General features: G+C 40.5%; 1 protein-coding gene across 2 annotated transcripts in view; it reads left to right on the top strand.

The window, feature by feature from the left end:
* The window catches only part of SLC12A8 (solute carrier family 12 member 8), a 149,051-nt gene that overhangs the window by 127,806 nt on the left and 4,916 nt on the right, over positions 1-16,329 (top strand). For both annotated transcript variants that reach the window (XM_027536506.1, XM_027536495.1), the window contains exons 11-12: positions 5,616-5,713; positions 6,420-6,537. In XM_027536506.1, coding sequence (XP_027392307.1) covers positions 5,616-5,713; positions 6,420-6,537 — 216 coding nt within the window. The remainder of the gene's footprint in view (positions 1-5,615; positions 5,714-6,419; positions 6,538-16,329) is intronic.

Genomic DNA, 16,329 nt, shown 5'->3' with positions numbered 1-16,329 from the left:
CAGAAATTTAATAGGGAGATTCTAGAAATGAGAGAGCCATAGAAAGACTGTAGCTCCCCACACCGCTGATCTGGGCAGCCTGAGAGAGACTAGGAAAAGTCAGTCCGCTTCAACTGTGGTTCCCAACCCACACACAGATCTGCTGGCAGAGGGGGAAGCCTCCTAGGCCACATAGACACAGGGGCAAGCTCTGTGCGACTAAAAACTGGAGTGGGGATACGAGTAGCCCAGGAGGAAGACTGTAAGCTCTCACTGTTCTTACCCTCAGCTCCAGCAGTTTTAGAAAAATAAACACTTCTTAGTTTGTCCCCATTTGGTAAATTTCTAGAGCCCCAAGGGACTGTTTCTGATAATTTCATCTATTTGTATACCTATCTCTTACAGAGAGGATTTACTGCCCTCTTCACATTGCAGTAGCTGGAAGTCCCTCGGGTTCATCTTCTCTGGAGAATGAACTTTTAGGATGTAACAAGAAATATAAAACTGTCTAATCACTCTGACTTAGTAAATCTAGTTGGGGGAAGTGTATCTCAAGAAAACAACCGTAAACTGACCAGCAAACCATAAGTATTTACCGGATTCTCATAACTGCACTCTTGGTGCTGATGACAACCTAGAAATAAATGTGCAGTATTTGATAAGTGGTTAAAAGATTGCAGAATCAACATGATCAGATACCACATGAACTTGAAACATGCATGAAACATGATCACCTGTGGACATATCAGTGCCCATTCTTATTTTGTACCTGCTAGTCAGAACTATGTGTTTGTTTATCCTGATGAAAATATGGAGTGTATTTCCAGAGGTGGCTTCATATTGATTTTAAATAATTTCTATAAAATTATTTAAATTTGTGGTTTAAAAAATTGACATAATTGTTTTCCCTTTCAGGCCTAAAGTCTTCATGTCTGCATGGGTTTTATGAATATAGAACTTGCTAGACATACTGCTACATTTTAAAAGACAATTTAACGTTATATATTATGTTTCTTATATTTCGTATTTTTAACATGCCTAATACATGCTTCCCTGGTAGCTCAGCTGGTAAAGAATCTGCCTGCAATGCAGGACACTCTGGTTCAATTCCTAGATCAGGAAGTTTCCCTGGAGAAGGGATAGGCTACCCACTCTAGTATTCTAGGGTTTCCCTGGTGGCTCAGATGGTAAAGAATCCCCTGGCAGTTGCAGGAGACCTGGGTTCGATCCCTGGGTTGGGAAGATCCCCTGGAGGAGGGCATGGCAACCTACTCCAGCATTCTTGCCTGGAGAATCCCCGTAGACAGAGGAGCCCAGAGGGTTACAGTCCATGGGGTTGCAAACAGTCGGACACGACTGAGCGACTAAGCACACGGTGCTTACCTGTTCGTTTTGTGACTAAAGCTTGATAAAATTGCCTTCCCAGTTGTTATTCTATTATTTCTAACATGAAAAACTGTCTCCTTCTGCCACTAATCTGTAAGACTTATTTCTTTCAGCATAATCCTTGAAAAGAGGGAGGGGAAAATCCTTCACTCATTTTGGAAGGGTTTTGAAACCATAGCTGTTCAGAATTCTAATAATTGTCTGCTTATATTGTCATACCTATTCAGAGTCATTGAGCATCCTTGACTGAATTCTCCCTTGCATTGCTGATGTGTAAAACTGCACTGTGCTTGCGTAGAAGACACACCCCTTCCTATCACTGTCCCTGTAGTTCCTCAAGAAAACACACATATATACTCATAGCTCCCTTGAGTATAGTGTAATTGAGTTGGTGTAAGATCAAGTGTGAAAAAGTAAGTTTAACACTTGGCAAACATTTTGTTTCAGTTAGGCAAAAATCTAAGTTCTTCACCAGTCATATTTCTTCTTAATAACCAATGGAACAACTATATTTCACTAAGCTTGTGATTGAAAAAATGAATCATGCCTTGGGCATGTTGAAAGTATACAATGTAATCAAAGACAATCTTAACAGTGGTTCGTCTTAAAAAAAAAAAAATTTAATAGCGCTGTCAATTCAAATCAATTATAAACCTTGGCAGAGTTTTCCAAAATTTATTTTATTGTAGTTGATTTATAATGTTGTATTAACTTCTGTATAGCAAAGTGATTCACTTATACATATATATATATTCTTTTTCCTATTCTTTTCCATTATGGCTTATCCCAGGATATTGAATATAGTCCCTGTGCTAGACAGTAGGACCTTGTTGTTTATCCATTCTATATGTAACAGTTTGTGTCTGCTAATCCCAAACTATGAGTCCATCCTTATGACCTCGTCCTTGGCAACCATGTCTGTGAGTCTGTTTCTGTTTGGTAGATGAGTTCATTGGTGTCGCATTTAGAGTCCACGCACCAGTGATGCCGTTTGGTACCTGTGTTTCTCTGTCTGACTTACTTCACTTAGTATGATGATCTCTAGGTCCATCCATGTTGCTGCAAATGGCATTATTTCGTTCTTTTTTAATGGCTGAGTAGTATTCCATTGTATATATGTACCACATATGCTTTATCCACTCACCTGTCAGTGGACATTTAGGTTGTTCCCGTGTCCTGGCTATTGTAAATAGTGCTGCAATGAGCATTGGGGTGCATGTATCTTTTCAAATTATAGTTTTGTCTGGATACATGCCCAGGAGTGGGATCGCTGGATCATATGCAGCTCTGTTTTTAGATTCTTAAGGAACCTCCATACCTTTATCCATCATGGCTGCACCGATTTACATCCCCACAACAGTGTAGGAGGGTTTCCTTTTCTCTACACCCTCTCCAGCATTTGTTATTTGTAGACTTTTTAATGATGGCCACTGTCTCATATGAGGTGAAACATCATTGTTGTTTTGATTTGCATTTCCCTAATAATTAGTGATGATGAGCATTTTTTCATGTGCTTCTTGGCCATCTGTATGCCTTCTTTGGATAAACGTCTAGGTCTTCTGGAAGAGTTTCTTTTAATCCACAATTAAAAAGGAGACATTTGTTGAGCACTTCCTATGCACAAACTGCCTAGATTTGACATTTAGAGCTACAAAAGACAATCTTTGCCTTCAAGATAGGGAGGGGTAAAAAATAAGTATAGTGGGTTGGAAGTATATGATAAAGGCAGACATGCTGAGAGGATGCAGACTTCTCTGGGGCCTGGGTGGGTTTGTCATTCATGTACCCTCATGCATGGGATATTTACCACTTTCCAAGCACTATTCTAGACTAGGGATGGAGAACATGCTGAATAGATGTAGAAGGTCTCTGCTGTCATTGATATTGCTTTCTATCAGGAAAGACACATAATAAACAAGCAAACACACATACGGAATGTCAGTAAGTGATGTCATGTGATGAATCATAAAGTGGGGTAACAGGATAGAAACTAGGGTGGGAATAGTGGTTCTGTTTCAGATAGGTTTGTCAGAAAAGATCTTTTTAAGAAGAGGATATTTTTGTGGAAAACTGAAGTGTATAGAGTAGTGAGCCAGGCAGAGATGTGAGGGAAGAGTTCCAGGTAGAGGAAATGGCATGTGTAAAGGTACAGATGGGAACTGGATTGGCAAATTGCAAGAACAGCAGAATCCCAGGAGTGACTGGAGAGGAATGGGTCACGGGAGATGGATAGGAGATGAGCACAGTAAGGAACGCAGAGGTCAGTCCTGTGTAGTCACACATGCCATGGTGACCACAATAGAAGGTCCCTGAAACTTCTAGCTAGGGGTGTGATATGATAAGATCCAGCCTTAAAGAAGATCACTGGCTTTGTGAGGAACAGATTGTATAGAAGTAGCAGAAGGACCTAGAGCCTGCTTGGAGGTATATTAATTAAGGGAGGCTAAACTGCTGTAACAAATAGGTAAAAACTTAGTGGCTCAAACACAATGGAACTTCATTTCTCACTTGCACTAATAGTCCAGGAGGGGTGTTCCAAATCAGTGGGAGGCTCTCCTCCATGCATTATTCAGGGACCCAGCCTCCTTCCATTGTTACGATTCCACTATCCAACCAGTCCATCCTAAAGGAAATCAATCCTGAATATTCACTGGAAGGGCTGATGCTAAAGCTGAAGCTCCAGTACTTTGGCCACCTGATGCCAAGAACTGACTCATTTGAAAAGACCCTGATGCTGGGAAACATTGAGGGCAGGAGGAGAAGGGGACGACAGAGGATGAGATGGCTGGATGGCATCACCGACTCAATGGACGTAGGTTTGGGTGAACTTCGGGAGTTGGTGATGGACAGGGAGGCCTGGCGTGCTGCGGTCCATGGTGTCGCAAAGAGTCAGACACAACTGGGCGACTGAACTGAACTGATCCCCTAGGACCTCGTCGTGAACAAAATCAAGACTGAGTTCCCATATTCAGATTTCAGGCACAGAGAAGAGGTATACCTACTCTCTCAAAGGCGTTGGTGCAGAACTGGCACTCACCACTTGTGTTCACATTCTGTTGGTGAGAGCTTAGTCACATGACCACACCTAACTGCAGTAAAGAAGAGTGCTGAGGACTGAATGAAGTATTTGGGGGTCAGAAGGAAGAGACGAGCCAGTGAAGGAGACTGAGTAGTGGACAGTGAGATAGGAGGAAAAGTAGGAGACCAAGGTATCTTAGAAACCAGGAGACAAATATATTTCAGTCAGGAAAAAGTGATCACATGTGTCAGATGCTACCAGAAAGGGCAAATGAGATGAGGAGTTGACCATTGAATTTGAAAAGATTCAAGTCACTGACAGCCTGAGGAAGAGTAGTTTTAGTGGAGTGGTGTGTACTATCCTAAAAGTAGGTTGAGGAAACAATAGGAGGTAAAAACCACATAGGCGATTCTTTTGAGAACTTTTGCTATAAGGGAGACAAAAAACAATAGGACAGTAGCTAGGGGATGACCAGAAACTTTCTTTAGTTGGAAGAAATTACAGTGTATTTGTATTTGATGAGGATGATTTGGTAGAAGATGGAAAACTTGATGACGCAGAGGTGAAATGAGCAGGGCGCAAATATAGGGATGGGCCTTAGGTAGGAGCCAGCACTGTTCATCTGCTTCCTCAATGGAAAGGCAGAAGAGAGGGCACAGGTGAAAGCAGGTTGGCAGACTTGCTGATGAAAGGATATGAAAGCTCTCTTTTGAGAGGACAGGTTGTAAATTTATTACATCAGAGCATAGGAGAATGAGTTAACTTAAGGTATAAGACTTGTGAGTGATGCTGAAATGAGAAGGTAGATGATCTGTCCAAGGGAGTGCTGCTAATAGTCTTGGGCATGGACTCTAAGCTAGGTAAGAGGGTAATGAAAAGAGAAAGTAGGTGGTAGGAAGCAAAAACATATTAGGGCAAGTTGACTGAAGGTCCCCCTGCAGGCTACGAATATTTGGGGTGGGAGACAGCAGAGTGAATGAGAAAAAAAAAAAAAACAGAGGTGATGGACTGAGGGCAGATTTATTGAAATCATGATTTAGGAGGTGAACTTTCTGGTAAAGACAAGCCTCAGGTGTGGCCCAGGAAACTAATGGTTGAGGTGAGTGGACATTGTCTTTTAGACTGAATTACAAAATTGGAGAAGAGGAGCACATAGGTGTTTGCTAATAGAAACACTAGAAGCTTTGATAACAAAATAGTAACCAAGGATTTTGGCTCATTTATTTTTTAGATTTCTTCCTGAAGTCCAGGCTACAGGAACAAGGTATCCAGAGGAGACCAACTTCTTTCTACACTCACATATGCAATCCCTGGGTCTCCCTGTTGGGGGTGAGTACCTTCATTTTGATCTCAACTGTTCTTGAGACTTAATTCAGGTGGATACATGTGTGATCTTGGGGTGGGGGTTGAGGGGAGGACAGAGGAAAGTCTTTATTAGGAGAAATGTGTTTTAATTGCCTGATATATTAGAATTTAGATGAGGCTACACATGGCAAGATTACATTTAATGAACCATTTATTTTAATCAATGGTTTACTTTTTAAATAATCATCTCTGATAAATTCTGGATCACTGAATTTCCAGGTATACCATATTAGCATAATTTAATTTGCTTCTCTTAGAGAGGAGTAGGACAAGGAGCTAGAATAGAATATCTATTTATTGGTTGTTTTGATTAGAAGGTACTTTCAGCAGGACATCTTCTCAAATATCTTCTGTAAAGAGGTTTTTGCATTACAAGTAAACTTCAGTTATTCAGACTTCTATAGGATTCATAAGTTGATGAGAGGACCATTGTTTCTAAAGGTCCTAGTCTTATCAAGGGTTTTTGTTTGTTTTTTGAGGGGACCACACCACGTGGCTTGCGGAATCTTAGTTCCCAGACCAGGAAGCAAGCCCTGGTTCCCTGCAGTAGAAGCGTGGAGTCCTAACCACTGGAGCACAGGGAATTCCTCCGCTTAAGGCCCTTGTCTTGTGGCTTGCTTAGTGCATGTTTCAGCCATGAGCTGACTTGCTCTTCCTTCTCTTTCCACAGGCTGTTGGGTCCCTTCTCATCATGTTTGTTATCCAGTGGGTCTATACCCTGGTTAACATAGGTGTTGCTGCCATTGTATATTTCTACATTGGTCGGACAAATCCCGGACTTCACCTTGGTGAGCAATACAGCCATTCTGCCACCACCTCCTTTCTTCTCTTTCAGCATTTATTGAAAAGCACAGGTTTTGAACACCTATTAAATGCCAACACTGACTCAGATACAAATCCCACTTTCAAGCTGACAGTCTAGGAGAAAAAAATATGGCATGTGCATAAATGATAACAAATGAAAAATAATAATAAATTGTGAGGTTTATAAGACACGTAGAAGTAAAATGGATGGCAACAATAGCCTAAGAGCCAGGAGGGAAGAAATAGGAATAGACTGTTGAAAGTTTCTTATCCTATATGTGAAGTACTAGAATATCACTTAAAGATAGACTGTGGTAAGTTAAAAAGGTGTATTACAAACCCTAAGCAACTACTAAAAGACAAGTATACCTTGAAAATATTGTGAGTTCAGTTCTAGATCACTGCACTAAAATGAATATCACAATAACGCAAGTCACACACTTTTTTTTGTTCCCTAGTGCATACAAAAGTCATATTTATACTATACAGCAGTCTGTTAAGTGTGTGCATTATGTCTAAAAAACATTGTACATATCTTACTATTAAAATACTTTATTGCTAAAAAATGCTAACCATCGTCTAAGCCTTCAAGTCACAGTAGTAACATCAAAGATCACTGATCACAAATCACCATAAGAAATGTAATATTAATAATAGTGAAAAGGTTTGAAATATTATAACAATTACCATAATGTGACTCAGAAAGTGAGCCAGTACTGTGGGGGAAATGGCCCTGGTAGACTTGCTCGATGCATGGTTGCCACAAACCTTCAACATGTAAAAGATGCAGGACTCAGAAGCACAGTAAATGTAGTGCAATAAAATGAGTTATGCCTATAACACAACAAAGACTTACAGCTAATCAGCCAATAAAGAATATAAAATGGAACACTCAAATCAGAAAAAAGAGAAAAAGATAATAGACCAAAAACAAATAGCAAGGTGGTTTATGTAAACCTAGCCATATCGATAGCCACACTAATTTCAAATGGTCTAAACACTCCTGATTAAATGGTCTAAACCATTGTCAGATTGAATTTGTCAGTTCTCAGTTTGAATTGAGATTATCAGATTGAATAAAAAGCATGATCTAGTTGTTGCTCTCTACAAAAAACCTACTTTCAACGTAGAGAAGCAAATAAGTTACAAGTGAAAGAATGGGACAAGCTATATCGTGATAAATCAGACAAAGCTGGAGTGACTATATTAACAGAAGACAAAGTAGATTTCAGAGAAAAGAATATTACCAGGGATAAAGAGGGTCATAAAGACAAAGGGAAAATTAACCAAGAGGACATAATAAATCTTATTATTGATGCACTTAAAAACAGAGCTTTGAAATACAGAAAACAAAGCCTGATACATCTGCAATAATAAGTAGAAAAGTTCTCAATTATATTCAGATTTCAACACCTCTATCTCAATACTTGATAAAACAAGTAGGAAAAAAATCAGTAGGGCTTTAGAAGACTTGACTAACATTATCAACAAATGTGGCCAAATTGATAGTGTAGAATATTCTATATAACAACAGCAGGATATATATTCTTTTCAAGTGAAAACAATGAAACATTTACCAGAATAAACTGTATTTTAGGACATTTTTTTAAAGTCTCAGTAAATTTAAAGTATTTAAGTCAATACAAGAACAAAGAGGAAGTGAATTAGAAATAAATACCAGAAAGATGTCTGGAAAATCCCCAAATATTTAGAAACTAAAGAACACTGAATAACACTAAATGACTAAGAATACTAAAGAGCACTAAATATACTAAAGAAACTAATTAACTCATGGTTCAAAGAAGAAATAAGTAAAATTTAAAAGTATTTTTAACTGAATGAAAATGAAAATATAACATCAAAATTGTGGGCTGCAGCTAGTTCAGTGCTCAGAGGGAAGTTTACTCCATCAAATGTTTATATTAGAAAAGAAAAATGTCTCAAATCAGTAACCACTGTTTCCCATTTAAGAATGATTTTTAAAAAATGCAAACTAGCCTATAATGACAGCATTATCAGTGGTTGCCTTTGGATGGGGTGGAGGTGTGGATATGAGGGAGGGAGGTCTTAGGAAGTGGCTTGAGGGGACTTTGAGGTGATAGATAGTTCAGGATGCTGCTTTTAGTGGTGCTTTCACAATATATACATGCATTAACACCAAATGGTACACTACAAATGCATATCGTTGTTGTTCAGTCGCTCAGCTGTGTCCGACTCTGTGTCCCCATCGACTACAGCACGCCCGGCTTCCCTGTCCTTCATTATTTCCTGAAGTTTGCACAAACTCATGTCCACTGAGCTGGTGATGCCATCAAACCATCTCATCCTCTTTGGTCCCCTTATCTTCCTGCCTTCAATCTTTCCCAGCATCAGAGTCTTTTCCAGTGAGTCAGCTCTTTGCCTTAGGTGGCCAAAGTGTTGGAGCTTCTGCTTCAGCATCAATCCTTCCAATGAATATTGAAGGTTGATTTCCTTTAGGATTGACTAATTTGATCTCCTTGCTGTCCAAGGGACTCTCAAGAGTCTTCTCCAGCACCACAGTTCTAAGGCATCAATTCTTAGGCACTTACTGTCTGGCTCTCACATCTGTACATGACTACTGGAATAACCATAGTTTTGACCATATGGACCTTTGTTGACAGAATAATGTCTCTGCTTTTTAATACACTGTCTAGGTTTGTCATAGCTCTTCTTCCAAGGAGCAAGCGTCTTTTAATTTCATGGCTGCAGTCACTCCACAGTGATTTTGGAGCCCAAGAAAATAAAGTCTGTCACTGTTTCCATTGTTTCCCCATCTGTTGTTTGAATGTTGAGTTTTAAGCCAACTTTTCCACTCTCACTTTTTCACTCTTTTCCACCTTCATCAAGAGGCTCTTTAGTTCCTCTTGGCTTTCTGCTATTAGGGTGGTATCATCTACATATCTGAGTTTATTGATATTTCTCCTGGCAATCTTGATTCCAGCTTGTGCTTGCTTTATCCAGCCTGGCATTTTGCATGATGTACTCTGCATCATAAGTTAAATAAACAAGGTGACAATATACAGCCTTGACGTACTCCTTTTCCAGTTTTGAACCAGTCTGTTGTTCCATGTCCGGTTCTAACTGTTGCTTCTTGACCTGCATTCAGGTTTCTCAGGAGGCAGATAAGGGGGTCTGTATTCCCATCTCTTTCAGAATTTTCCACAGTTTGCTGTGATCCACACAATCAAAGGCTTTAGTGTAGTCAATGAAGCAAAAGTAGATATTTTTCTGGAATTCTCTTGCTTTTTCTATGATCCAACGGATGTTGGCAATTTGATTTCTGGTTCCTCTGCCTTTTCTAAGTCTAGCTTGTACGTCTGGAAGTTCTTGGCTTGTGTACTTTTGAAGCCTAGCTTGAAGGGCTTTGAGCATAATCTTACTAGCATGTAAAATGAGTACAATTGTGTGGTAGTTTGAACATTCTTTAGCGTTGCCCTTCTTTGGGATTGGAATGAAAAACTAATCTTTTCCAGTCCTATGGCCACTGCTGAGTTTTCCAAATTTGCTGGCATATTAAGTGCAATACTTTAACAGTATCATCTTTTAGGATTTGAAATAGCTTAGCTGGAATTCCATCACCTCCATTAGCTTTGTTTGTAGTGCTTCCTGAGGCCCACTTGACTTCACACTCCAAGATGTCTGGCTCTAGGCGAGTGATCACACCATCATGGTTATCTGGGTCAGTAACACCTTTTTTTGTGTAGTTCTTCTATGTATTCTTATCACTGCTGCTTCTTATCTTTTACTTCTGTTAGGTCCATACTGTTTCTGTTCCTTATTGTGCCCATCTTTGCATGAAATGTTCCCTTGGTATCTCTAATTTTCTTGAAGAGATCTCTAGTCTTTCCATTCTATTGTTTTCTTCTATTTCCCTGCATTGTTCACTTAGGAAGGCTTTTTTATCTCTCTTTGATATGCTTTAGAACTCTGCATTCAGATGGGTATATCTTTCCTTTCCTTCTTTGCCTTTTGCTTCTCTTCTTTTCTCAGATATTTTTAAGGCCTTCTCAGACAACCATTTTGCCTTTTGGGATTTCCTTTCCTAGGGGATGGTTTTGGTCACTGCCTCCTGCACAGTGTTATGCACTTCCATCCATAGTTTTTCAGGCACCCTTTCTATCACATCTAATCCCTTGAATCTATTTGTCACTTCCACAGTAGAATCATAGTTCAGTTCAGTTCAGTTCAGCCGCTCAGTCGTGTCCGACTCTTGCGATCCCATGAATTGCAGCACGCCAGGCCTCCCTGTCCATCACCAACTCCTGGAGTTCACTCAAACTCACGTCCATCGAGTCAGTGATGCCATCCAGCCATCTCATCCTCTGTTGTCCCCTTCTCCTCCTGCCCCCAATCCCTCCCAGCATCAGAGTCTTTTCCAATGAGTCAACTCTTCGCATGAGGTGGCCAAAGTACTGGAGTTTCAGCTTTAGCATCATTCCTTCCAAAGAATACCAGGGCTGATCTCCTTCAGAATGGACTAGTTGGATCTCCTTGCAGTCCAAGGGACTCTCAAGAGTCTTCTCCAACACCACAGTTCACAAGCAGCAATTCTTTGGTGCTCAGCCTTCTTCACAGTCCAACTCTCACATCCATACATGACCACAGGAAAAACCATAGCCTTGACTAGAGGAACCTTTGTTGGCAAAGTAATGTCTCTGCTTTTCAATATGCTATCTAGGTTGGTCATTACTTTCCTTCCAAGGAGTAAGTGTCTTTTAATTTCATGGCTGCAGTCACCATCTGCAGTGATTTTGGAGCCCCAAAAATAAAGTCTGACACTGTTTCCACTGTTTCCCCATCTATTTGCCATGAAGTGATGGGACCAGATGCCATGATCTTCGTTTTCTGAATGTTGAGCTTTAAGCCAACTTTTTCACTCTCCTCCTTCACTTTCATCAAGAGGCTTTTTACTTCCTCTTCACTTTCTGCCATAAGGGTGGTATCATCTGCATATCTGAGGTTATTGATATTTCTCCTGGCAATCTTGATTCCAATTGTGCTTCTTCCAGTCCAGCATTTCTCATGATGTACTCTGCATATAAATTAAATAAGCAGAGTGACAATATACAGCCTTGACCCAAGTACTCCTTTTCCTATTTGGAACCAGTCTGTTGTTCCATGTCCAATTCTAACTGTTGCTTCCTGACCTGCATACAGATTGCTCAAGAGGCAGATCAGGTGGTCTGGTATTCCCATCTCTCAGAATTTTCCACAGTTTATTGTGATCCACACAGTCAAAGGCTTTGGCATAGTCAATAAAGCAGAAATAGATGTTTTTCTGGGACTCTCTTGCTTTTTCGATGATCCAGCAGATGTTGGCAATTTGATCTCTGGTTCCTCTGCCTTTTCTAAAACCAGCTTGAACATCAGGAAGTTCACAGTTCATGTATTACTGAAGCCTGGCTTGGAGAATTTTGAGCATTACTTTACTAGCGTGTGAGATGAGTGCAATTGTGCAGTAGTTTGAGCATTCTTTGGCATTGCCTTTTTTTGGGATTGGAATGAAAACTGACCTTTTCCAGTCCTGTGGCCACTGCTGAGTTTTCCAAATTTGCTGGCATATTGAGTGCAGCACTTTCACAGCATCATCTTTCAGGATTTGAAATAGCTCAATGGAATGCCATCACCTCCACTAGCTTTGTTCATAATGATGCTTTCTAAGGCCCACTTGACTTCACATTTCAGGATATCTGGCTCTAGGTGAGTGATCACACCATTGTGAGTATCTCGGTCATGAAGATCTTTTTTGTACAGTTCTTCTGTGTATTCTTGCCACCTCTTCTTAATATCTTCTGCTTCTGTTAGATCCATACCATTTCTGTCCTTTATCGAGCCTATCTTTGCATGAAATGTTTCCTTGGTATCTCTAATTTTCTTGAAGAGATCTCTAGTCTTTCCCATTCTGTTGTTTTCCTCTATTTCTTTGCACTGATCGCTGAGGAAGGCTTTCTTATCTCTTCTTGCTATTCTTTGGAACTCTGCATTCAGATGCTTATATCTTTCCTTTTCTTCTTTGCTTTTCGCTTTTCTTCTTTTCACAGCTATTTGTGAGGCCTCTCCAGACAGCCATTTTGCTTTTTTGCATTTCTTTTCTATGGGAATGGTCTTGATCCCTGTCTCCTGTACAATGTCACGAACCTCATTCCATAGTTCATCAGGCACTCTATCTATCAGATCTAGGCCCTGGAAGTAGAATCATAAGGGATTTTATTTAGGTCATACCTGAATGGCCTAGTGGTTTTCCGTACTTTCTTCAGTTTAAGTCTGTTTCAATAAGGAGTTCATATCTGAGCCACAGTCAGTTCCTGGTCATGTTTTTGCTGACTGTATATATCTTCTCCATCTCTGGCTACAAAGAATCAATCTTATTCTTAAATACACGTAGTTTATTCTAAAAATGTACCTGAAAGTGAAAGTGAAGTCGCTCAGTCGTGTCCGACTCTTTGCAACCCCATGGAGTGTACCCTACCAGGCTCCTCTATCCATGGGATTTTCCAGGCAATAGTCCTGGAGTGGATTGCCATTTTCTTCTCCAGGGGATCTTCTCAACCCAGGGATCGAACCCGGGTCTCCTGCACTGTAGACAGACGCTTTACTATCTGAGCTACCATGTACCTGGGACTTGTTTTAATCAGGTAGAATAAGATACAGACACAGAAATGAAGAAACAAGTTTATACTCATGACCCCTAGGAACAGAAGGGCCATGTAGGGCCACAGGGGAAGGACCAGAGTTGGTCATGAGGCAAAAGAGGTCAAGGGGAGAGCATGGCCCCTTATGACCACTAGATATCAAAAGTGTGCTCTTAGGGGAGTTTTAGTGGGAAAGAATGGGCGAGGCAGGTACGTAGTTGAGTAAGTTTAGGATTGGATAGTTTGAATAATTGCAGGGGCTCGGGGCTGTAGGGGTCATCTCCAGTTGTCTAGTATTTGGCCCTGGGGTGAGTTAAGGCAGGGGGATATTGGCTTGATGTATAAGAGCTTGATAAAATAAGTGGTTGGGAGTGTGGGCTCTGGATTAATTGGTTTGGGTATCAAAGGTGGGGCTTCCCTGGTGGCTCAGTTCAGTTCAATCACTCAGTCGTGTCTGACTCTTTGTGACCCCATGGACTACAGCACACCAGACCTCCCTGTCCATCACCAACTCCCGGAGTTGGTCAGTGATGCTATCCAGCCATCTCATCCTCTGTTGTCCCCTTCTCCTCCTGCCCCCAATCCCTCCCAGCATCAGGGTCTTTTCCCATGAGTCAACTCTTCGCATGAGGTAGCCAAAGTATTGGAGTTTCAGCTTGAGCATCAGTCCTTCCAATGAACACCCAGGACTGATCTCCTTTAGGATGGATTGGTTGGATGTTCTTGCAGTCCAAGGGACTCTCAAGAGTCTTCTCCAAGACCACAGTTCAAAAGCATCAATTCTTCAGTTCTCAGCTGTCTTTCAGACCAACTCTTACATCCAAACATGACTGCAGGAAAAACCATAGCCTTGACTAGACAGACCTTTGTTGGCAAAGTAATGGTGGCTCAGTGGTAAAGAAACTTCCTGCCAGTGCAGGAGATGTAGGTTCAATCCCTGGGTGGGGAAGATCCCCTGGAGAAGGAAATGGCAACCCACTCTAGTTCTCTTGCCTGGGAAATCCCATGGACAGAGGAGGCTGGGTGGGCTACAGTACATGGAGTTGCAAGAGTCAGATATGACTTAGCAACTAAACCACCACCATATATCAAAAGTGTGCTCATAGGGGAGTTGTTTGTTCTTTCTAGGAGTCAAGACCCCCAAGTGCCAGAGCAAAAAGAATAAAGAAAGGAAGAAAATATTCTCAGTACTTTGTTTATTGTGTGTTATTTATTCCTCAATAATAAAGCTGTTTGGAAGATACATTCTAGAGACCTTTTCATCAAAATTCTAATGTCTCAATTTTTAAAATAAATAATGTAGTTTTAAGTCCTAACTAAATCAGATGGACCATAACAATCCAGGCCAACTGAAAAAGAAATTCTTTGAAATTAGAGTAGTTTGACATATATTTTTTAAAGAAATGCACTTCAAACACTTGAATCATGTGTACATTAAAAATAATGTTTTAGAAAACAGACATGCTAAATGTCCTTATATCAGCTTCCTTATATATTGCTTCAGTCATGTCCAATTGTCCGTAACCCCATGGACTGTAGCCTACCAGGCTTCCCTGTCCATGGGATTCTCCAGGCAAGAATACTGTAGTGGGTTGACATTTCCTTCTCCAGGGGGTCTTCCTAACTCAGCGATTGAACCGTGGCCCCTTAAATCTCCTGCAGTGGCAGGTGGGTTCTTTACCACTAGCGCCACTCAGGAAGCCGAATTTAATGGATAGATATATTTTAATTAACATTGTGATTACATCAGTGATTGCTCCTGAATTTCTTAGAAGTTAGTTAAATCCAAGAAATTTAAATATTTCACAGAAATTTGTTAACAGGAAAGTATGAAATCAAATTTCAGGCAAACCTACATCTAAAATCTAGATAATTTAGAATTAAAATGGTCATATATAAGTAAGACCAATTAATATAATGTTTATTTTCTTCCTTCTGACAATGTCAAAATATATTAGGGACTTTCTCTTTGCAATTGCAGATTATTAATGCAAATTTAAAATTTTTCCTCCCCCTAACTATAAGAACGCTAAACGAGATTCAGTAAATATGTCTCATCAGCTGCATACTGTTGATATTAGCCAAGACTCTAATGTAACCTCTTAAAATAATGCTTACTTCCTGATCATATATTGAACATGATCTAATAAATTTTCAACCATATATATATATCTGGTGGAGTGAATATATATAATTTGGAAAAGCATTTTATAAAATTACATTTCATTTGGTTTCCTAAAGTTATATATAATTCATTTTGTGAGATTTTAAAAATATGTAATACCAGTTATCGTGCTGAGAATTTTACATTATCTCGTTTCAGTTCAGTTGCTCTGTCGTGTCCGACTCTTTGCGACCCCATGGACCACAGCACGCCAGGTCTCCCTGTCCATCACCAACTCCCGGAGTTTACCCAAACTCATGTCCATTGAGTCAGTGATGCCATCCAACCATCCCGTCTCTGTCATTTATCTCATTTACTTATGTAATATTTTCATTTTACTGTTATAGGCACATTTTTTAGCATTTATAAGCTTTGCCTAAGACTCCTTTTTTAAAAAAAATTTTTGTTTTGTATTGGGGTATAGCCATTTAACCAGAGAAGGCAATGGCACCCCACTCCAGTACTCTTGCCTGGAGAATCCCATGGATGGAGGAGCCTGGTAGGCTGCAGTCCATGGGGTCGCTAAGAGTCGGACACGACTGAGCGACTTCACTTTCACTTTTCACTTTCATGCATTGGAGAAGGAAATGGCAACCCACTCCAGTATTCTTGCCTGGAGAATCCCAGGGACGGGGGAGCCTGGTGGGCTACCATCTACAGGGTCGAACAGAGTCGGACACGACTGAAGCGACTTAGTAGTAGTAGTAGTAGAGCCATTTAACAAACAATGTTGTGATAGTTTCAGGTGAACAGCGGAGGCGTTCAGCCATATATATACATGTATCCATCCGCCTCCCAAACCCCTCCTTTCCAGGCTGCCACAGAACAGAGTTCCCTATGCTATACAGTAGATCCTTGTTGGGTATCTGTTTTAAGTATAGTAGTATGTACGTGCCCATCCCAGACTCTCTAACTATCCTGTCTTCCCATCCTTCCCACCCGCAAGCATAAGCTCATTC

The sequence above is a fragment of the Bos indicus x Bos taurus genome, chromosome 1 (assembly GCF_003369695.1).
Source record: "Bos indicus x Bos taurus breed Angus x Brahman F1 hybrid chromosome 1, Bos_hybrid_MaternalHap_v2.0, whole genome shotgun sequence".
Taxonomy (NCBI): domain Eukaryota; kingdom Metazoa; phylum Chordata; class Mammalia; order Artiodactyla; family Bovidae; genus Bos; species Bos indicus x Bos taurus.
This window is presented reverse-complemented; position numbering and strand designations above follow the sequence as displayed.